This window comes from Siphateles boraxobius, unplaced genomic scaffold (assembly GCF_051911475.1).
Source record: "Siphateles boraxobius isolate OS27281-9 unplaced genomic scaffold, OSU_SipBor_1 13, whole genome shotgun sequence".
Classification (NCBI taxonomy): Eukaryota; Metazoa; Chordata; class Actinopteri; order Cypriniformes; family Leuciscidae; genus Siphateles; species Siphateles boraxobius.
This window is the reverse complement of record NW_027508733.1, coordinates 22,195,694-22,220,185: the sequence shown is the minus strand read 5'-3', so window position 1 is coordinate 22,220,185 and position 24,492 is coordinate 22,195,694. Positions and strand designations below refer to the sequence as shown.

At 38.7% G+C, this 24,492-nt stretch overlaps 2 protein-coding genes across 5 annotated transcripts in view; one reads left to right on the top strand and one right to left on the bottom strand.

Annotated features, from left to right (window-relative positions):
- LOC143736071 (uncharacterized) overlaps nt 1-24,492 on the bottom strand; it is a 795,401-nt gene that overhangs the window by 233,078 nt on the left and 537,831 nt on the right. The window lies entirely within an intron of this gene.
- tle2b (TLE family member 2, transcriptional corepressor b) overlaps nt 1-24,492 on the top strand; it is a 47,367-nt gene that overhangs the window by 5,554 nt on the left and 17,321 nt on the right. Inside the window, exons 2-8 of one of the 4 annotated variants that reach the window (XM_077226617.1) lie at nt 2,558-2,655; nt 4,410-4,473; nt 14,104-14,148; nt 22,031-22,093; nt 22,694-22,771; nt 23,582-23,656; nt 23,817-23,991. In XM_077226617.1, the coding sequence (XP_077082732.1) occupies nt 2,558-2,655; nt 4,410-4,473; nt 14,104-14,148; nt 22,031-22,093; nt 22,694-22,771; nt 23,582-23,656; nt 23,817-23,991 (598 nt within the window). Of the gene's footprint in view, nt 1-2,557; nt 2,656-4,409; nt 4,474-14,103; nt 14,149-22,030; nt 22,094-22,693; nt 22,772-23,581; nt 23,657-23,813; nt 23,992-24,492 lie in introns of all 4 variants that reach the window. The other 3 variants (XM_077226616.1, XM_077226619.1, XM_077226618.1) reach the window with 3 other exon arrangements.

Here is a 24,492-nt window from a genome sequence, read left to right as displayed (position 1 = left end):
GTGCAGCAACACCCCAGCAACCACACCACCACCCTGGCATCTGCATAACAACGCTCTGGCAACCACCCACAACACCCTAGCAATGGCATAGCAACACCCTGGCCATCATTCACGACATCTGAGCAACCACATAGCAACACCCTAGCAACTGCAGTCAATGCCCAGGCTACCACTCACAGTATGGCAATCGCATAAAAATTCTCTGACATAGTAACGTTCTAGCAACCACCCACAACATTTGAGCAAAACTCTAGCAACTGCTGTCAATGCCGAGGCTACCACTCACAACATGGCAACTGCATAGGAAGTTTCTAGCAACTGTATAATGATACCCTGGCAACTGCATAGCACCACACTGACAACTACATAGCAACTCTCTTGAAACCGCCCACAACACACTATCAATCGCATAGCAACACCCCGGCAACCAGCCACAACATCATAGCAAGTGCATTACAAGATCCTAGCAACTGCATAGCAACAGCCTGGCAACCGTGTAGTGACACTGTCGATTCAACCCGTGGACTAAAAAAAAAAAACCTGCGACGACAGTGTAAAAGTAGCCCAATTCCATGGGAAAACCTGTGGCAATACAGCACAACACCCTAGCAAATGCTTAGCAACCATTCACAACACTAGCATTGTGGAAGCTGGTTCTGCTCAGAAACTACACATTTCCTTCAGAAAATGTAAAAAAATTATATTTTTCGTGAAATTATTCAATTGTCACAGTAATTTAAATGAGACACTTCCTCTAAACGTTCTAGTAATATTTAATTCCTGGTTCTTGTGTTATGGTGTGTCGTTCAGGAAAGTTACTACACACACACACACACACACGTTTGAATGAATGAGGGTCAGTAGGGATATGATGACGCCCCCCTCCCTCTATCCACACACAAACACTATGGGGTGTGTGTACTGAACTCATCCAGTCAGCTGTTCTCCTGCAGCTTAATTACTCGAAAGCTCACTGAGTGTCTGACCTCCACCGTTAGTCTAATTGAAATTTAATTGAATTTCGCTTGTCTAGACTAATTAAGCTCCTACTGAAACCGCCAATCTTCAGCCACTCACCGGACAGCGAGCTTCAGAGAGAGAACTGGAAGCCCGGAGGAGTGCAGGACAAAGGCGGCCATTTTAGGAAGCAGCTGACAGAATGGCAAACGTGTTTAAAAATAGCAAAGGAAAGGACTCAGGTCTTAATGAGGAGGAGAAGTAGGATCAGATTAAAGCATGTAGGTCTTGCTTATAGATGAGCCCACATGCAATGTTTTCAGAGGGAAAAATGTGTGGATGTGGTAAACATGGTAAGGTGTTAAACGATTCAGAGTAGTACACTTATTTTAGTAATATCTCCAATTGATTCTTTAGTCTTTTTGATTCACTAAAAATACCTGCTCAGAAGAATCATTCATGCAGGAATCAAACTAGTCTAAACTCTTTAGCTGCGTCCATAATCACACACTCTCTAAGTAGCTACTGCATTTTAAAAAGAACTTTGCGACTATTAAAAAGTACGTTCTGCGTAGTATGAGTGAAATTCGGACGTATACTACATCCGTGATGTTACCATTGTCATGTGACCAACTGCGTCAGTTGAATTGCTTCTCTGCCATTCACAACTCCTCTCCCGTGGCCTCATGGGATAGTTAAGTGTCCATCGGATGTACACTTCAGATTCTCACTGGAAGTTTTAAATCATCTGGGTACTTTACTGTTTTACGAATGCTGCTAATTCAGACGTACTAGTTTTCACATACTGTATTCGACTTCTATGTAGTAGATCAGTAGACTTTTAAGATGCAGATGCTCTTTTGGTTCACTTAAAAGAATGAACTCTTAAGAGTCATTAGTTTGGGTTGAGTGGTTTGTTTTTGATTCAATAAAAAGAACCAACCACAGGAGTCATTCTTTCTGGAATTAGACTCCACTATGTTTTTGATCCACTACGAAGAGGTGACTCATAAGATTCATTGTCCAGCAATCGGACTACACTGGTTCATGATCTGATTCATGCCCATGTCAAAATAATTGGTTCGTTCAGAATTCAGATTCATTTTAGTGAACTGTCTGCATTACCGTTATAGTTTCTGGTTTAGTAAAGAAATAGATTTTCTGTTATTATTAGTAGAAATCAACATGCTGGGTTTGTATAGAATTTTTGGATGGACAAATTGAATTCTGAATATCTCACGGTACAATTTCCATGCAATACTCGTAGCTGCTTATCTAAGATTAATCATTTGCTCTTGAGATTGGGAGGCTTATTCGTGGCTACCAAGAGTTTGGGTTAAATCTTGTGAGTGCTTTGCAGAATGAGGATTAACACGACCCCATAGAAGTGCTGCTGTTATCAAAAATTCCTTCCTCTCTTACTAAAAATGCATGAAGTGTTTGTAGTGAGGCCAAGGTCAAAGATAATGTGGTGGGAGCACATTTTCATTTGTATTTCAATGAGTCACTTTTGATAAATGAATTTTCCCAGTCCAATCTCCCAGCACAGAGTGATGTCTGTTTACTGATTATTAAGCCATCTCTTTCTCGCTCTCCTTAGGTTCCTCTGCAGCCCGGACAGTCATTTAAGTTCACGGTGCTGGAGACTCTGGACCGCATTAAAGAGGAGTTCCAGTTCCTTCAGGCTCAGTATCACAGGTGAGATCGTACGAGCTGATTTATCTCTTCCACAGGCTGATAACTGCTGGACGTGTTGAGTTAATGCTACTTTATTGTACACAGCAGTATGACATCAACATTCTCATGTGTTATTCACTGAAATGTGCATTCACTCCCGTGTTGGAGAGTAACTGACTAAAAGTGGTGATGGTACTAACCACATTTTCACTCTGGCTTTTCAAACAAGCTACTTTTCCCAAGAATTAGTGGTTTTATATTACATTGTTACAGCTGAGCAAACTGAAATAATAATTAAAGCTTTGATGATCTGACCTTTGTCAGTAGCATGAGAGAAGTCCGATTCGTTGAAGTGTATTCATTTGTGTTGATTTCTTAAGTGAATCAATTTGTTCTGAATCCTTTGAATGAATTGGTTTGTTCTGATTGATTTCAGTGAATTGATTAATTATTTTTCACTTTGAGAGAATTGGTTTGTTCTGATTCCTTTAAGTGAATTTGTTTGTTCTGAATAATTTAACCTCTGGTGCAGTGAGCGAAAAAGTCAACAAATTATTATTATGTTTTTTAAAAATGTTTTATTTAATTTTTTTCTTCATCGGAATTGTACGAAACTTGGTATAGGTTTTAGCACTTGCTAAGTGAACACAAAAAACATGATTCAAACAGGTTTAATGTTCCTGGAAAAAAAATGGTCATACTTGTGCCCCTCGCTGTCAAAAATGACCGCGTTGGAAATTAATTGGAGAACTTTTGGGACTGCAGCCAAACAAAATCTTACTGAAAGCTAATTTTTTGAGATTTCAGGCTCAAGTTTTGAACGCAGCTTGTTTAGATTTATGGCTTATATCTTTCTCACAGTTTTAGAGTAAACATGTTTTTGAAAATGTATATTTCATTTAAAAATTTAAAATAGTATTTTTCACATTTTTCATAACAATAAATATAAAGTTCTGTAACTTTTTTAGTTCACTTTTTAAAAAAATTTTCACTTCAGCAATAATCTGTCAAGTGTCGTCTTTTTATATATAGTTGTATTTGTAAATATAATTTAGTACCATAAAATCCCCTAAAAATATTAAATAAAAAACGTTATCAAACTAAAATATAGTACATTAATTTCATTGAAATAAAAAGATAAATTTCTGCCATTTTTGACTACACTTTGACCATTTTCTGTCATTTTTGTTTTGATTCTTGCAAGTAAATTGAATTTATTCTTGTTTATTTAAATTAATTGGTTTGTTTCTGATTTATTTAAGTAAACTGGATTATTTTGATTAAATTAAGTGAACCAGGTTGTTTTGATTTCTTTAAATGAATTGGTTTATTCTGATTCATTTAAGTGAATTGGTTCATTCTTGTTTATTTAAATGAGTTGCTTTGTTCTAATTCTTTTAAGTGAATTGGGTCATTCTGATTCATTTAAGTGAGGTGAATCATTCTGATTCATTTAATTGAATCATATTGTTTTTATTCCGTTAAGTGAACTGGTTTGTCTTGATTCAGTTAAATGAATTGGTTTGTTCTGATACTTTTAATTGAATTGGTTCATTCTGATTCATTTAAGTGAAGTAAACTGGATTATTCTGATTAAGTCAACTATCTGCATTGTGTCAGCATGTGAACGGCTCTTTCAGGGAAGTCAGCGTGATGTCAGATTTAGCATGTTAAATTAAGTCCTTATTATTAAATTAACTTAAAAATTGCACAATTTATATATATATTTCTTTATATAGTTTTTCATTCATATTTTTCTTCCGTGTTTTTCACAGTCTCAAGCTGGAGTGTGAGAAGTTGGCCAGCGAGAAGACAGAGATGCAGCGACACTATATCATGGTGAGCTTGTTCAACCCTCATATCGTCAGATCTGTCGTACGCTCCAGTAAATACTGCATAAGAGCCCTGTATTTAAAAGAGAGATTGCGTTTGATTCGATGTTAGGGGGTGTTTGGTTAACCTGAGGACACGTCAGCGGGATGACGATAGGGGTTGGGGAGATGAAAAAGTGATAGGGAGATGGACGGGTGATATGTGAGAGCCAGAAAGAGAGGAGGATGGAATGAAGAGAGAAACAAAGATCGCAAGCACAGACATGTAAATAATGAGAGGGAACAGCAATTCGGTGCTTGCAGAAAGCAGATAACCCAGAAGGCTATATTTAGCCCGCTAGACCTGCCATGTAGACTAAGGCTTGTTTTAACAGCCTTCCCTCTTATTTTAATGCATTTGTAGTTTACCACATTTTTCTCTGTGTTCTCTTTGATGACTAAACGGAGGACTGTGTGTTCATCTTGGTTTTTTTAGTGAATGATTTATATGTTGATGGGCATGAAATAGTTTTCAGAGCTCATTTGCGATGGTGCGTTAGCCTCCTGCCTAACAAAAGCAACAGAGGCGGTGAATTGGATGATTCAAGTGGTAAAACCTTGTTCGGTGCCATGGTGCAATGGCTGGCGCACACACTCCTCATATTGTGAGCAATGCTGAAAGTCTTATCTCTTTCTCCACTATACAAAACTCCCCAAAAATGATTTTAAAAACATTTTCAAGTTGTGGCATTGGTCTTAAAAGTATGGTTTGTATTTATAAAGTTATCAAAACACCTTAATTTACTGACAAAGCATTATGAAATCATTCAGTTGTGGTTGTGATGCAGCTGCTCATCTTTCAACAAAAGTCTCTTTGCGAACTCTCCATTACACTGTGCCTCGTTTATAAAAACAAAATGCTCCGAACAAACATAAAATCCTCAAATACGATCCGGGATGGCTTTAAAATATACCATACACTTGTTTTCGACACTGGAATCCTTTTGAAGTCTATACAGAAACACAAACGATCTGTTTTTCAACTGGACGCGTCAAAGTGAACACTCGTTCACTCTTCCATTTGTCCTGTTGTCGGTAGACTGAAGTATGTGGAGTATGTCAGAAAATGAACATGCATTTGTATATTGATGATAACAGTGTACCTTTTAATTTTTGTCCAGAAAGCTTATTTTTATTACATTTTTATAAAAAAAAATGTATTTTTGAATGCAATTTTTTAATTTTGCTTTATTTACCTTTAAATGAGTTGATTTGATCAATAAATAATAAATAAATTGTAATTTAAAGGTGCTCTAAGTGATGTCACGCATTTTTTAGGCCAAACATTTTTTTGTCACATACAGCAAACACCTCCTCACCATCCGCTAGCTGCCTGTCCCCTGAACACACTGTAAAAACACGGTCTCTACAGACACCCCAGGCTCCACAAACGGCAACAAAAACAAACTGGGCTAACCCGCACCACGAAACATAACAAACTGTTCCAGCCAATAACCGACAAGAAGGATTTGGGGGGTTAGTGCGCGGATGAGGAGGGGGGAGGGTCCTGCTAGCCTCCGTTTTGTTTGACAATACTTCGAACGTCAACAAGAAGTGACATCACCCAACATCGCTTAGAGCACCTTTAAGCACATTCCTCACATCAGTGTGCATTCAGATACACATGTAGACATTATAAAATAATTTTTGGTAAAGTTTTAGCAGGTTTTGTTTGAATTGAGCATTTTTAGGTTTTTCTATGTGTACTGAAGCATTCCATTCATTCCTAAGGGGGTCAAATTGACCTGCGAGGGAGGATTTGGTGGTAGTTGTTTTTTTTCAATTTCAAACACAAAACTCCTCGAATTCATGCAATTTATTTTGTGTATTTGTGGTTCAAGTGCGACAAAAGCCCTAGGGTCTTGTCAATTTAGGGTCAATTTAAAAAAAAGAGTTTCGGGTCAGAATGACCCGAGGGAAAGATGAGTTAATAATATGGATAGGCCTAGATATTAATTCGCAATATAAATAACAAGGCTATGGCTTAAAACGCTTGTTAAAGTTGACTTTCGTCTTTATATATTGAGCTTTGATGCTCATGTGGAAGACAGAGGTTCGAATTCGCTCAGGAAATCAGTGTCAGATAGTGAATTGCAGTATTTGTGTATGTCTGCTGATGCGCCATCGTGATGTAGCCTTTACTGAGCGACCGTCTACATGGTCACTCTGTGACCGTTATCTGTAATCCAGACCCCGGGGCGGCCGAGGATAGAAAGATGGAGCGAACTAGGGGGCTAATGCGCTGCTTTTGCAGTAACACCCCCGCCTCGACTCATCGGTCTGATGCTCTCTGCTCGCCTCCGAACATCACTGTCACAGATTGCCCTCGCGCCAGAGAGAAAAAACATAAGGAGAGATCAGCGGCTAAGACGAACGAGGAGAGTAAAAGAGTGAGTGAGAGAGCAAACGGTGATTGAAACACAGCAGTAAAAAAATAAGAAATAGGAGGGGAAGATAAAGGCTGATAGAGAAGATGAAGAGAAGAAAAGCTGACAGAGTGAGAGAGACAGTATAAAGACGCAGCGGGAGACAGGAAGACGAAGAAAAGACGAGGGCAGAGAAAGAAAAGCAGGAAAAGAGATGAAGAGAAGGAGAGAGAAGGGCAAAACCAGGAAGGCAGAAAGGATAAGACGCATTTGAAAACGATTGCTTCTTTGTGTGCTAAACATTTGAGTGCTGTCATGTGTGTGAGAATAAGAGAGAGAGAAATAAAGAGTGCAGAGGGTTTAAACAAACAAACAAAAAAATGATACTAATGGATTGCTCCTGTTTTGAGAGATTTTGATACTTGCTGATGTCCTGTGACGGAAAATAACTGATATTCCCAAACCAAACAAATCAAATTTTTAAGCAAACAGCATTAGCAGTGCAATACGTTGATTTACTTTCAGTTTGACTTCAACTCTAATTTAAAGCTACGGCGCACAATTTCTGATCTGTTAATTACCAAAGCTAATTGCAAAAATAATTTTCAAAGCAATTTAATTTATTTTATTTTTTTTCAAAATATCTTTCAGCCTCACTTTGAACTTTCACTTTGAACTATTAAGGCTTGAAACATTCTCGTCTAGCCACGCAAGCTTGATTTCAATGCTGCGAGTTTGGGTCGAGACTTCTGTTTCCAGATTTTACCTTTAATTAATACCTTGAAAATACCATCATGTTATGTTGGTCAAAACAACCTAGACCTAGAAGAACATTTTATTCTCCTTTAATAGCTCACGAAACCTTTGCTGTTGTCATTTTTCATGTATCAATGAACTCACATGTTACTCTTAACTTTTTATGAGACAATTGTTGACATACAATAAGAGTATAGAGCTATAAAATTAGTGCGCATAACTCAGATCATTTTGATGAGAAAGGTTTGAGTTCATATTGAGATCTTGGCACCTTTTGAGATATTTTATGTCTAATTTTACTTTGGTATCTTGGCAAATCTGAGCATATTGTTGAGATTAGTGGTGTCACGATATACCTGTATGATGATAACCATAAATTACAGTGTATATATATACACATTAAAAAAATTAAATATTGCTATCATGTTAATACTACACATAAAATAACAACCTAAATGAGCAAGTGGCAGTAACTATCTAGTTGACACTCCAACATGGTAGGTGGCAGTATTGCACCTTAAGTGGTTGTTCACATAGAATGCATTTTTGCATTCCACTGCACTTTATTAAGTGTTTCTCAATAATAAAACATAAAATATATAAAAAGAATAAAACATAAAACACAACCCTGTCTCTTTTTGTTAAATGTCAGATTTAATGAGCAATAATAACCATTATAAAAGTATAAATATAAAGCTTATACAATAGGAAATAAAGACAGGCATACAATTCAGCCAAACATACAAAGTCGGTGCTCTAGTACAACCGTATTTAAATATGTAAAATTATTAAACTTAACTTTGACCTCAGCCATAACGTTATGCCCGGGAACAAATAATAGATTCACGAGACCAAATATTGCCCTTAGATATACACAAGATGAATGATCTCATATTCAACCATTATAGAGACATCAGAGCCAGCGGCAAATGTGGAGGTGACTTATGACTTTCCGAGGTAAGGCTGATCCAGGCGGGGTACATGAGCGCTGAGCGCCCGCTGAGAGAATTTACAAGCAGTCGCTATCTTTATTACTAAACCACATTTGAGCTTTAAACAACTACATTCTCACCTGAAAACTGTTATAACTACATTTCGTGAAACTATTGCAGTAGTATTTTTAAAATTATGCGGGTTTTCTCCTCTGCCATTGACGCTTGATAGTTGGTACGAGATGCATTCTGGGATACCTGGCTGTCTCTAGGTCCACATGTCACCTCTCGATGCATCCTCGGTAACGGGCGGAGCAAGAACACATCCGGGGATTTGAACTGTACTTGGCTAAATGTGAACTTTGAATTGGAACAGTACTGATGACATAACAGCCCTGGTTCTCAATCTCTTCTAAAACTCTTCTAGATTACTAGGATCTTTTTCTCAGGAAAAATCTTCGCAACAGGAGAAAGTCTCCATTTAAACTGAAAGAATTGAGACATTAAATGCATATATGTGAGCAAATAGGAAATTGTATTATTATTATAGTATTGCTGTACACATTAATATTTGTTTGCATTTGTTAATAGTGTTCCTTTTCAGAAATTTGCTTATCTAATTATTCAAGGTTTTATTCAATTTGAAATTCAATTTAATCAAATGGCTTTCTGCAATTTGTTTAATCTATAATTGCTCTGATATGAATTGGCATTCTATGAATCACGGCTCTGGTTTTGTGTGGCTCATAACGCACTCACAATTTTCCTCCGTCTGTCAGGAAATTTGCCAGGTAACTCGTAATTCAGTCTCGGATTCAAGAACAGCCGCCAACAGCACTGTCGCTTACGACGTTCGTGGCTTTCATATAATGTCACTTTATGTTCTGGGGAAAAAAGGAAGTATAATGAAATAATTTACGGTACAGCTTTTTCTGTGGCTGATTTAAATAACGTCTTGGCTTTAAGAAGACGATGAATTTCTTAATACACAACTTATCATGGTTCTGTCATCATTTACTCTCCCTCGTGTCGTTCAAAACCTGTATGACTTTCTCTCTTCTGTGAAACACAAAAAAATATATTTTGGCGACAAGAAAATTGTCAATACAACGAAAGTCAATGGGGTCCAATCAATATTGTTTTGGACCCCATTGAATTTCATTGTATAGACAAAAAAATTTTCAACATTTCTTCATTTGTGTTCTTCTAAGAAAGAAAGTCATACAGGTTTCGAGTGACATGTGACAGAATTCTTTTTGGTTGAACTATTCCTTTAAGATTACAGTCTTAAAATCTCCAATTGACCGTCACTCAGCATTTGAATGCTCAGCATTTACATCTTGAATTCACCCCATGTCGTATTTACCATAATTATCGTTTTAATCTGAATTATGTTTTTCTATGGCAACACTAATAACAGTATATTGGCATTAAAATGAATCTGTGTATTTTGAGTCTCCATGTAAACTACTAAAATGTGAATTCGCTAAAACTATGACGTCATGCATGTCTATTATGTGTTCAGTATACAGGCATATAGTGTTTCTTTACAAAGTGACATCGCCATCTACTGGCCTGCCATAAATAATACAGCGTTTTTAGTCGTTTTCATGGATCCTTGTGAACGGGGATCATTTTGACGAATTTGTCGTCTGTACGCAAAACTTTTCAAACGCAAATGAAAAACATTTCCGTTTTTTTTTACATTGTTGTCGGTTTTTCCTCTTAAACTCTAGTATTTCTTTTTAGAAGTGCAAATATATTTAGTATTTCCTTTTTTGGAGCTTAGAGGGTGGCTATTTTTATATCAGTCAATTCAAATTGGGCTGTTTGGTGTAAATGGGGTCATGGCTGATGCGATGATCCTGAGAGTATAACCCAATGGAAATTACATCTCATCAATGTTGCCTGTCTAGTGTTACTGGATCAGGATGAGCCAATCAATGTGTCTGAGCTTAGAAGATCACAGCTGCATGCAGCACAGGAGTGGACTGTCTCACACACACACACACACACACATCTACAGAGATTTCAGCAAGAGCCGAGTGTCCAGCGACACAGCAGGATGTGTGTACGAGCGACGGATGGCAAACAGCTGCCGGGTTGAACCAAGGGACACCCAGTACATTTTGCCTCTCGTTAGACCGCCAAGGACTAATACACACACATGCATTGCAAAGAGAAACGCACGCACACACACCACGGCTGCGGCAGGAGGAGAGGCTTTGTTGAACCTCCGCCTCACTGAGCCCCGCTACATCCGCCACATGCCGTGCGCAATCTGCTCCAGACAACACACACACACACATATACATTCATAGACTCAGGGGATTACACACTCACGGTGTAGAATGAGAATGCACATAACATGAGAGAGCTTATATAACAATGAGACACGGCGAGGGAACGCAAGATTATTAAGCCATTACGAGCCAAAAGCGTATCAAAATCCCACTGATCCCACAATCACAAAAAACAACATCATGTCAGGGTGAAACTCGCACACCTTCAGTTATGAGCTTAAATACACATGCATGCTATGTAAACTTGTGCATTGGCAACACACACACTCACTTTTTTTGCTCATAATTGAAATTTGTTCTTATCCTGACAATTTTCATTGGCCCCACCACAAAAAAACAAAATATACTCTATAACAAAAAACTCTATATATATATATAAACTATATATATATATAAAATATATATATATATATAAACCCAAACTCTCTTACACTTGTCCCCGGGCCATCGGACTATCTTTTATCTCTAATATTGTAACCGAGGAAGCTGAAAGTTTCTTAATAAAGCTGAACATAAAAGACTAAACTGCTTTGAAGAGAAAAATCGGCTGTCTGGCACACTGTCATTCAACATTACCTCTAGGGAGACAGCAGACACAACACGCTGACCATTTCAGCTTCATTAAACGTTTTATTTACTGGACTGTGTGTAGGTCGAGGTAATGGATCACTTGTCCACATCTCCATCTGACTCATGCTTGACTGTACATCACTCAAGGCCATGATGCTAGAGTGTTCTGGAAAGTTGTCAGCGTCACAGGTTTTCTAGGTTAGCCACTAAACATTTAGAACATTGTTGCCTCAAACCGGTGTGTTTGGCATTGTGTTTAGTTCAGATAAATGTTGGCCCACACTACAGGAGTTTCAGGCCGCTTTATTCCTGATTTACCCCTCCCGATATTCAGAGAAAAAAATGGCGTCCCGTTCCAATGTTCGACCCAGATTATGTCGTAATGTGAGGCGTTTACTGATTAAATCTTAAATCTCCCGATCTGCTTGCGAACACATCTAGCCCGCCACGACAATATCAAACTTGTTTGATGTTTAGGATTTTAAATCGAGATGATTGCGACTGATTACGTCAACAATAGCCAATGAGAGACAAGGAGACGGAAGTGACAGAACTTTTGAAATGGCGACCGCGAAATAACAAGCAGCTGTAGGGTTCTGTTGTACAACGGAGATTAAGGAACGGCTGGTCGAAATGTCAACAACACGGCTGCCTTTTATAACGTCTCCTCATAGAATGTCTAAAGCAAGTTGCCGCAACACAGTATCCATTTTGTTTACATCCAATTCTCTAAGATTGTCATGCCAGATTTAGCATCTCACAAAGTCCCTATGTGGTCAAAATCAAGTTTTTATTGTTTTTTATATGTCTGTGTGGTGTTTTTAATATGCTTTAAGATAACCCATGTGCAAATTCATAAGTCAACATCATTTTTGAGAATTTTAAAGCTGCAGTGAGCCAAAGACAATCTCAAAAATGTGGTTTGAAATCGCTGGTGTTTCTGACGTCACAAACTACCTATGACAATATATGATCGGCAACGAGTGGATCTCTGAGCTTGTCTGAGTGAGTGGAGGCGGGGCTAATTTGCATATTCGTAGTATTACAGTATTACAGGCAAGGGTGTAGTTACATTCAAGCTATTTTAAGGCATGAAAAAAAAAATGCAAGGAAAAACTTTTAAATATGAAATTTTAGTAATATTTAAGTGATACAATTATTGACTACAGCAGGGACTTATATCTTGTAGTGTATCTTGTATCTTGTAAAGCCCGGCTTTAATGTAGACACTTCCATTCAGTTGGTACCGATATGTCAGCCAGGTCAATTAATTGACTGATATATCGGCCATTTTGGTGAGAATTTGAATGCTCGCTCAGCGTTTTCTCCCTGAATTGATTCTACATCAAAACATGCTGAGAACTAATGTCGGTGTGGAATGATGCAGAGACTTTTTTTGGCCATTGCGGAGGTAATATGAGCGCCGCTGAATAGCCTTCTGGGCCGCCGCAGAGCTTTTTAAAGCGGAACTGTTTCCAGCGGCCCTGCTGCACTATCAGCATGCAGAACTAGCGAATGTGATTTATATTTGTGTGTGTGTGTGTGTGCGCCAGCAGACCAGATAGATGGGGAAATAGTTCTGCTGTTTTGTCACGCTTTATCCAAAATTCATCACCCACCGGAGCGATCAATACTGGAAATGCAATAAATTTAAATACAGAGCTACATGTGTCTAAAATGCTTTATTTTATAGACTTGCATTTAAACTGCCAGTCAAAAGTTTGGACATGCTTGACTGGATTTATGGTTTCATGGTCTTAAAATCCTTTTGGTATGTAGAGGCTTGAAATGAGTTTTGTATACAAAATTGTTTCAATGCATGACTGACTTTGCAAAACAAAAATGATATTATTTTTAATGTTTTTTTACTCAATTTATATTACTTGTACATTAAAAATGGCCATTTTATCTACAGGTTGGTAAATGCTAATAATCTTCTGCGTTTTAGGAGTAACAACTAAACGGCTCTATAAGCCACACAATTTGAGGTATCATTCATTCATTCATGCCCATAGAAGAACAAGGAATATTAATATACGTAGATACTTTGCAAGCACTAATAAAGAATGAATAGGTAGGTGTGTCCAAACTTTGAAATATTTTACCGCTTGTTAAACTCATATCGACACCATTGGGGTTTCCAGGCGCTGTCATTAGATATGATGAGACTTTAATCCTGAGATTAAACCACAGAGGTTTGATAGAAGAGAGGAGGTCAGGCACACATCACGGATAGGAAATGGAGTTTACAGAATAATAGAGGAGAAGGGCAGGAGAGAGGAGGATTAGAAAGGAAGGTCGGTAACGAGGGAGCCGGTCGGAAAAGACAGAGATAAGGGGAGAGAAGAGGAAAAGGGATTTTTTTTAAATCGAGCGACTCACAGAGCGGTTATCGAGTGTGTGAGCGTGACAGACAGACTGAGAGAGACGCAGAAAAAGAGAGCAGTTGTGTCAGGTTTCATCTTCATCATTGGCATCGCTGCTCATCTCCCTGCTGAAAGAGACACGCTGAAGCACACGCTGTCGCTGACACGCTCAAAATCTCTTCGTCTTACTGCAGTTTCAACGAGTCGTTAGTGTCTGTCAGGCCGCTGAGGTTTTAATTTGATTGATGATGATTCACTGCTGTTTAATTCATCAGATTGATGCCTTCACGTTTTTGTTCCCACAGTACTACGAGATGTCCTACGGGCTCAACATTGAGATGCACAAACAGGTAAGATAAACTTGTGGGGCAAATTCACTAAACCGTTTTGCCTGTGGTATTTTAGGACTCGAAAACAGCATTTTATTCTCTGTTCACACGTCACACTAATCTAATTTGGTTTTTAAGTCAGATTAGGACAGGCTGTTCATAGATTTGCAGCTATGCACAGTATTACACATTATCACATTAAGCTTGCGTCGTGTCCTTAATGATTCTGATCTTACTGTTTACACTCTAAATCAACATGACATCATGACTTTGCGTAAACATACACGCCACTTTCAAGTCAAGTGGCATGTTATCTATACGCATTTTGAGCTATTCGCGTGTATGTCCACGCCGAAACGAACCGTCATCTTCCGCGTGTATGTCTATGCCGTTAAATGTCCAAGTGAATTCGCGTGTATGTGTACGCCGTTAAATGTCCGAGCGAAACGAAGCAAAATGTATATCTACATCTGGAGAGCGATATATATTTTTTCCTAGGATGGTAGGGGAAGACTCATAAATGGTATTAACCCCAGTGACGTGTAGGTTTAGGGATGGGGTTGGGGTAGGTCATATATTTATATATGCAGTGATGTAACGTTAAGTCAGCAGCGTTGATAAACACGCTGAAAGCGATTATGCGTGTTGATAGCACGCCAAAAATGGAAATACGAATTGGCGTTTCATACATACGCCATTTCATGAGATCAATCTGCTCTAAATACACATAGATGTGGTTTGAATCCGGTTTGTAATAGCCTAATTTCATGTGATCTGACCTTTACACTTGAAATACATATGGATGTTTTGGATCCCGTTTATGAATGTGATTTCATGTGATCTGACTGTTTACACTTGTAACATTTATGAATGTGGTTTGGATCCGGTTTATATATGTCTGATTTCATGTGATCTGACCGTTTACACTTGTAACGTGGATGTGGTTTGGATCCGGTTTAAAGAAGTCTGATTTCATGTGAAAGTTTACCGTTGTAACATATAAGAATGCTTTTTGGAACTGAGCATGCCAGTTCCTAAAACGAGGAACTTAACTGTACACATCATGTTCAATCTGATACCTGATTTACATAATTCCTTTCATGAATCAGTTACTGAAATCACATAAACACGTGAGTGCAAATAAACCAAACTATCAGTGGGTGCAATTCATGCTCGGTGAATTCCCACGTGTGCACAATAAAATGTTTTTAATGGGGTTTAAGGGACGCTCTTAATCCTCCATGATACTTCATAATCACACACACACACATTCATAACGTCATGCGCACACATGCTTTTTGGAGTACCGTTAAAAGCATGAAGCAGACTTTGTTTACATTTTAAAAGTATAATTATACAAATAAAAAATGAAAACTATTTATTTTATTTTAAGCCAGCCAATCAGATTGGAGCAGGCGATCAATCCCTTTCCATTTCTGTAGACCAAATGCATCATAAGATCCATGGACGGGCTTTGCACTGTCTGTGAACATGCCACACTTCATCAACAGCTTTTAGTGTTAGTGTCTGTTGAAAGAATAGACAGTGCTGTGCGTGTCTCTCTTTCCTTTCCTTTGACTGATTTCACAAAATCAGTCTTTCCCAGCCTCAGCGACGTGTGAGAAAGAGGGTAATCATACACGCGCTCTGTGTGAGCTGAACAGATGAATGGAGAGTGATGGAGGAAGACAAGAAAGAGAAAATGAAGAGAGAAAACCCTTTGAGTATCAGCATAAAGTTTTGTTAAGAATCACCCACTTAGTCAGGATGAAACTGTCTGATTGAAATGTGAAGCAACCAATCACAGGTTTTTTTGTGGGTTTTTTTCAGCTTTTTTGGGGCGGGTCATGTGATTGTGTGCCAGTGGGCGGAGCTTCAGTCCTAATGCTTTCATATTCAACAAACTGATTTGCCTCCTAATAGGATTCCACATCTCTCTGTCTCCGCCCCTTCTCTAATCCTTGTTTGATTGTAGTTAGTTTCAGCTTACGGACTGTTGGCTGAACATGTGATGTTTATGGCACACTTATCCTAAAACACGTCAGGAGTTTCGAAGTCGTTATCTGATTGGTTGAATTCTACAGGGTGTCCTGGAGACGTCTGTGTTGCATTCTTTAACGGTCCGCCTGGAAACAAATCCCGTGACGCCAAACTCCCTCGTGGAAGAAGAACGCCGTCGTGTTTACATCTGTGACAGTGTGCGTTTACCAGTATCAACTAAATGCTGGATTTTCAAAAGTATGTGAAATTCGTGACTTCATTGTTGCAGTAAACTTGCACAACGTTCTTGAATTAATCATTTATAGATGCAGGCCGGTCTGTTTCGCCGGGACATCAACTTAACATTTCGACGCCCCTAAATATGATGCGAACTGTGATTGGTTACGTTATATGTCAGTCAAACGTCCTCATGGGCGGACCTTGACCAATGAAAGCTGCGAAAGAGCTGTGCTTTGATGTTTGCATCTCAATAGTTCACCATCTCACTGAATCCTTGAACAAATGATCCATCCATCCATCCAATGGCTCTTGCATATTGCAGCCAATGCAGTGAGATGTGTGTGTGTCTGAGAGAGCAAGAGATGAAATAGTGGACAAAATGGAGAGGAAAAAAACAGCAGAACCATAAAAGAGTGGGAATATAAAGCCACACATGCCTTTAAAGTGATGCCCCCGGATGCAGGCTTGCCCCTTTTATGTCTAATGGAGCCAATCTCTCCTTCTCTCTCTATCACTCTCGCTCTCACTCTCTCTCTCTCTCTCTTCAAACATTTATAGCCAAATATTAAGCAATGAGGCTCTAATCACTGATTGTGGTCACAGGCACTGAGGTATTCAATAAAGCCCTCATTTTCTCCTCTCCTCATCTGTCACACTGCGCTCTCTCTCTTTTTCAGTCGCTGTGTCTCTTTCACCCCCTGTCTCCCTCTATCTGTGCTTGTTCTCTCTTCAATTCTCCTCTCGTTTTGGCTCGCTCTTCTGCTCGCTCGCTCTCCATTTCTCTTGCTCTCTCTCTTTCTCTGGGCAGTGTGCCAGCATCTCTTCCCCTGGCACTTCGCCAATATCCCCCTCTTCTCCCTCCTCTCCTCTCTCTCCCTCTCTTTCTCTCTGATTGATGGCCCTTCCATTCGGAAAAAGGAAGAAAAGAAACAACGAGGGAGGAAAGGAGAGCAGTAAAGCACTGAAAATCAGACACACACAAAGGAGGACACAGGCACACATATATGCACAAAACCCTGCACGCATGCAAAGGCTCATGGGTAATTAAATGTGTGGGGGGAAAGCACTCATAGAAGAGGGATACAGACACATTCCTGCACATGTGTACACAAACAAATATAAATGCACACACTCTCATCCCAAAACATTTTATAAGTTGCTTTATTTTAATTATTATTCTAATAATAATTATTATTATGTAGATACTTGGACTATCCTATAGTGTATTATTTTTATGTAATATTTTAAATGTTTTTAAAGTGATATATGATTATTGCATTTGGTTTGTAAAAAGTTAATAACTGTTCAACACACACAAAGCAAGCATATGCAAATGTGGAGATATGTTCACACACTCATGTGAATTCTGGGTAAATATATGTGCACCCACACGCGCAGCGGGGCGCCTGCACCTAACCAGGTCCTTTTGATCGAGTGACAAAGCCATTATGCTAAAAGGTTGGCACCCTGGGACTTCCTCACAAACATGCACACACGTCTTGTTTTCCTTCTCCGTTTCTTCATTTCCCTCCTGCATTCTCTCTTTCTCAAACACACTCGGTTTCATTCCAAAGCTGTTACGTCACTCGCTTCCTCAACCTCATTTTACACAAATGAGCTCTGTTTCACTCACACACACAATCTGCAGATGTTCAGCATCACTACTACACTGTGTCCCAACAAAAATGCAAACACCCGAACATGCTTCCGTTCACTTGTCTGCAGTCTCATGTGGCAGAAGTAACAAGTATTCTGCCAGGTAATAATAATATTTACAGATGATGATTATTCTATGAAATTTCACAACCTATTTTAGGCAATAATTAATATCCTATAGATAGATAGATAGATAGATAGATAGATAGATAGATAGATAGATAGATAGATAGATAGATAGATAGATAGATAGATAGATAGATAGATAGATAAACAGACAGAGATAGATAGATAGATAGATAGATAGATAGATAAAGACAGATAAATAGATAAACAGACAGAGATAGATAGACAGACAAACAGATAGATAGTCAGATAGAAAGATAGTCAGAAAGATAGATAGATAGATAGATAAAGACAGATAAATAGATAAACAAACAGAGATAGATAGACAGATAGATAGACAGACAAACAAACAGATAGATAGATAAAGACAGATAAATAGATAAACAGACAGAGATAGATAGACATAGATAGATAGACAGACAAACAGATAGATAGTCAGATAGAAAGATAGTCAGAAAGATAGATAGATAGATAGATAAAGACAGATAAATAGATAAACAGACAGAGATAGATAGACAGACAAACAAATAGATAGATAGATAGATAAGATTGACTACTAGCAAACCACAACTATCCGATCAATTCCCTATGGACAAAATCAAGTCCTGCCTAACATTTTTTCCTGTTCGAGAAGCCATTTCACTGGGATATAGAGGGTAATGCATTGACGTCACGTTCCCGCCGTGAGACGCCTGCTCAGCCAGACTGAGTGGCAAAGGAGTCTTCTGCGGGAATGGATTTAATAGGGGAAAATGTGAGTAAAACAAATGATTTTCAGTTTAAATTAAAGGTTGGACTCGATATAAGTGTTCCTTACAACTTACCAAAGATCCAGTGATCCATGGATATTGACATGCAGCCAGGAATCGTGTTTCCTGACATTTATATGTGCCTGATTTTAACACTGGGGAAATACATAATAAAGCAAATTTGCTAATTCGTTTATATAAATACAATATAGGTAGGTCTACTTCCGGGTGAACACATATATCAATGTTATCATCCTATCGTCCAGCCCTAAACTTGTAAAGTTTTTGTCAGTTTATTTAAAAACATCTAATTATGCAGAATAAATGATGAGTTGTTGTCAATACAATAATATAGGGTATGATTTTACCCCAAAATTCTACATATTGACACATAATTATAACTGCAAATCCACCTTTTCGCAGCCAGGAGCAGCGATAAATTTGCTTCTCTGTTTAGCTTTCGGCAGTCTGTAAAAATATATCTCAGATTGATTTTTTTATGCTGAATAACATTTACATAAAAGAAAAACATAATTATACAAAAACCATGAAAAACAAAGGATGACATGGCAAAGAGATATGACGAGAAGGCATACCCTACAATTATATTGACAATAACATTCATATACAAGGAAAGATTTTAAGTGCATGTATTTTCTGTAAATAATTCTTAGGGATTTAAAAAAAAAATCTTAGGGATTTTTTTATTATTTATATAATGAAGAGATTGAAGATTTTTTTATCTCAGATTTCACTCCGGCCAATGGTGACGTAATGCGTACCCTCTCGCAACTGCTGTTTCATGCTTTAATATACTGTGTGCAGATTAAAATAGCTCCAAAACAGGTTTGCTTCACGCCTCATGTAGGTATTAGAGTACACTTAGAGGTCTGCTGTGTTTTTTGTGCCTCCATCACTGCAAATACTCCTCCATTAGTGTGTGTGTGTGTGTGTGTGTGTGTGTGTGTGTGTGTGTGTGTGTGTGTGTGTGTGTGAGATCAGAGAGAATCAGAGAGTCTTATCACAGGACAGAAGAGACTGGAAAAACAGTAAAAAGAAGATAATAGCTGCTGGAGTATGAAGGTGGATGGTGACTGGGCACCCTGTAAAATGTGTTGAAAGGAACGTGTGTGTGAAAGAAAGTAATTAACTGTTCTTGTGTTGCAGCGTGTGTGAAACACTTGTCCGCCTGCCTGTTGTTGTTCTTAGTGAGACTATAATTAAACGCGTGTGTTTGTGTGCTCTGCTGCAGAGAGATCGAGACTATTCAAGCTATTCATCCCTGAAGTGCACTCTCTCTCTGTCTCTCTCTCTCTCTCTCTCTCTCACACACACACACACACACACACACAGAAAGAGAGAGAGAGAGAGAGAGAGCCCAGGTAAATGGCTAAATGAATAGAACTCGGTACACACACATAGACATTTTTTTATAGAAAATGTAAGTGTCACTTACAATTCTTAGGTGTTGCTATGTGGTTCCTAAGGTGTTCTGAGGGGTTGCTAGGATGTTTTGTGGGATTGTTAGGGGGTTGCTAGGGTGTTTTGGGTAGTTTTTAGAATGTTGTGAGTTGCTATAAGTGCATTGCTTGGGTATTTTCTGCAGTTGCCAGGGGGTTGCTAGGGTCCTCTGTGTGATTTCTATGATGTTTTAAATGTTTTAGCACATTGCTATGGGTTCTGGGTGGTTACTGTAGATAATAAAGTATTGCAATGCAGTTTATAGTGTTTCTAAAGTGTTATTGGTTTGCTAGGGTTTTCTGATGGTAGTTAGGATGTTGTGTGTTTTATGGTGTTCTTGGGGATTGCTGTAGTTGGGGGTGTGAGGACCCTATTGGAATTGCTCTGTTTATTACTAGATGTGTTTGATAGGTTATGAATGATTTTTAATGCATTGTTAAGGTGTTCTGTGTGGTTAATAGCACGTTGCTATTCAGATGATAAGGTGTTGCTAGAGTGTTTTGTTGGTTGCTAGGGTGTTCTGGGTAGTTGCTAGGGTTTTATGAGGGGTTTTTAACTCATTGCTTGTAGAGATGCATGACTCTGGATAAATTGAGAATCACGATTCTGAACAGACAACTAAAGATAACATGTCATTTACTTGAGGTTCTGACAAAGTGTTAATGGCTTCAGTCTATTTAAAATGTTGAATTAATCAGATTTTTTTTTTATCGGTTTGAATGAATGATTTAATGACTCACATAAATACTTCACTTGTTTCATTAATGGATGAATTAGCGTTTTTTTGAACGAATCTCTTGAATTAATGATTCAGTGACTCACTCATAAAGATTTCACTTGTTTCATTGCAGGATGAATCAGCCTTTTTGAATGAATCTCTTGAATGAATGATTCAATGACAAATACATTTTTTAACAGTCACCTACTGGTGCAACGATGTAATTGCTAAAATCTTTATTTGAAGTGCTATGTTACAATTGTTATTTTAAGCGCTAAGTTACTTTCAAAAGGTGATTTGCTCTATTTTGATCGCTACCGTAGACATCAGTCTTTATATCCGAACTATAAACTTTTATACCAATACTTCTGTGATAATCTAAATAATTGTAACATGGAAAAATAACGATTCTGTGTGGTTGAAAAGACTGTTTGTGAATCTATTTCATACCTGTACATGACAACTGCTCTCTCTGGATCAGCGCAAACACATATTTCAACATTCCGGTGTGATTTTGCCAATATTTAATAGACACAGGCGAATCGCTGTCATTTAGGAACAAGATCGCGTGAGTGTTAGAATCGAGATCGCAATTTGTTAACGATTAATCATGTAGTTCTAGTTGCTATTGTTTTCTTGGTGATTACTATGAGTGGTTTTAAATGAATGTCTACAGTGTTCTGGGTTGATAGCGCGTTTGGAGTAGTTTTTTATCATTCATGTCCACAAAATTACAATTAACCTACATCCTCCATTACAGCAGTGCTAAATTGCCTTCACTACATTATTATCTGTCACTCTCTTTCTCTGTCTTGTGTATCTGTTGTTGCTGAGACATCATTGTCATGAATATAATCTAAGCTGAAGCCATTTGTGTGCTTGGGAATTGAGAGCCCAGTGCAGTAGTACAGGTTTATCACTGTCACTGTTTTCTCTCCTAATCGAGCGTGTGTATGTGTGTGTTCTCTTGCAGGCGGAGATCGTGAAGCGACTCAGTGCTATCTGTGCTCAAATCATCCCTTTCCTCTCTCAGGAGGTACGCTGACAGTGATTGACAGCTCATCAGGGTTCTGGGGTCTTCTCCCAGAGGCACACACACACACACACACACTTTCTCTCCCCGTCAGACTGACTCACCCTCAGTACAGCAGACAGCTTCTAGATTTTAACGACCCCGTCTCACATCTCCAACCAAACCAGGATTGCTGATATCCCGCGTTTTTTAATGAAGCAGCAAAACTCCTGCCGTGTCCGGTTACCGAGAGTCACCTGTGATGGTTTGATGAGCTCAGTTTGCAATTTCAGCTTGAGTCCAGCATCTCTGTTTGCTTTATTAGCAGCTTTACTTCTAGTGATACCAGCATGTAGTCCCGTTCCAAACCCATACTATTGGTTGAACCGGAAGTCAAACAAATGACTCGCTTCACATTAATGAGCCAAAACATCAAATTCTAGTCATTCGTGCAAAAATGGAGGAGTTCTGGGGACCGCCACACAGTCACATGTTGCTTGTTTCTTTCAGTTCGTATGAAGGTTAGGAGAAGCTCTTGAGATTCGGCTGTTGCTTTTCTAGCTGTACTTTGTTGCGAATGGCTAAGGCTGGAATGGTTTGTTTTGTGTCCCATCATACTCAAAGCTCCAGTTCCGTTGTCGTGGAGCCATAAGTCCATTATTATCTTCAATGCTTTGGAGCTGCAGTCCTCTCAAGTCCACGGTGGGTTGTATGAATGCACACTATGAAATGAAAGCAACTCTCCTTTAGAGTTCAAAACTGTACTGGAAAATGAGAGAGGATTGATTTCTCACAAAACTTATCAAAGATTTAGAATCATTAAGATGATTTGCGTATTAAATTATTAAATCCTACAGGACAATTTCAGTGACATCCCCTGCACACAGCTGATATCTCAAACAATCAGATGCTTCATTTATTGTAGTTTACGTAAGACCTCTGTAAATAACATATCTGTTTACCGATCATTATTCATATAGTCTGTTTGTGAATATGACCTTTAATATAATGTATACTGATACAGCTCCCTTTCATGTGAGGATAGCTGTGTTCAGAATATAACGCTTGGAATGGATCTTCATTTCAAATGAGCGGATTTATTTGGACAGATGAGCAATAAAAGATCAGGCGGCCCTGTATTGATCAGGAGGTCACCTTTAGCATTAGCTTGAGTTAGTGTCTGCTGACGGGGAAGGACAGAGTGATATGTCTGTCGATACTTGTGTGTGTGTGTGTGTGTGTGTGTGTGTGTGTGTGTGTGTGTGTGTGTGTGTGTGTGTGTGTGTGTGTGTGACTGGCAGAGGGATGTAGAGAGAGAGTGTGTGAGGATTAATAGTTCAGCTGTGAGATGTTTACTTAAATTCACTTTTTTTGAGTTTGTGTGTCTACAAATGTGTATTTTTCTTAACATTTATCTGTGCGTGCGTGTGTGTGTGTGTGTGTGTGTGTGTGTGTGTGTGTGTGTGTGTGTGTGTGTGTGTGTGTGTGTGTGTGTGTGTGTGTGTGTGTCAGCATCAACAGCAGGTCGTTCAGGCGGTGGAACGTGCCAAACAGGTCACCATGGCAGAACTCAACGCCATCATAGGGGTGAGTGACCTCTGACCTTTCTGACTTCTCATACAGATAGATAGATGGATAGATACTGTAGATACATACTTTGTCTGTCTGTGATATATCTTTTTGTGTATGTGTGCCTGACTGTTGTCTTTCTCTCCGTCTCTCTGTGTGTGTGTATGTCTCTCAGCAGCAGCAGCTCCAGCACCTGTCTCACCACACTCCAGGTATCCCTCTCACTCCTCACCCTTCAGGTCTGTCTCTGAGCGGCACATCCGGGCTGCTGGCCCTCACCGGGGCCCTGGGAGTCTCCGCTCACCTGGCCAACAAAGACGAACGCAACCACCTGGACCCCGAGCACCTGAGAGGTGAGTGTCTGTCTGACCTGTCTTACTCTTTAATCTCACATGTGCATGGGGTTATTAAATTACTTTAAATTAAAGAATTCATTGTATAAATTGAAAAAAATTTTTATTTACATTTAATTTTCAGTATAGAATATTTATATTTAATTTAAAATAAATATATTAAATAGAAACTTATTATTTAAAAATAAATTTATTAAAGGGATAGTTCACCCAAAAATTAAAATTAGCCCATGATTTACTCACCCTCAAGTCATCCTAGGTGTATATGACTTTCTTCTTTCAGACGAATACAATCAGAGTTGTATTAATAAACACCCTGACGCGTCCGAGCTTTATAATGGCAGTGAATGGCTGTTTCTGTTTTGAAGTCCATAAAAGTGCATCTATCAGCATAAAAGTGCATCTATCATCATAATAGTGCTCCACACTGCTCCGGGGGGTTAATAAATGCCTTCTAAATCGAAGCGATGCGTTTGTGTAAGGAAAATATCCATATTTAGA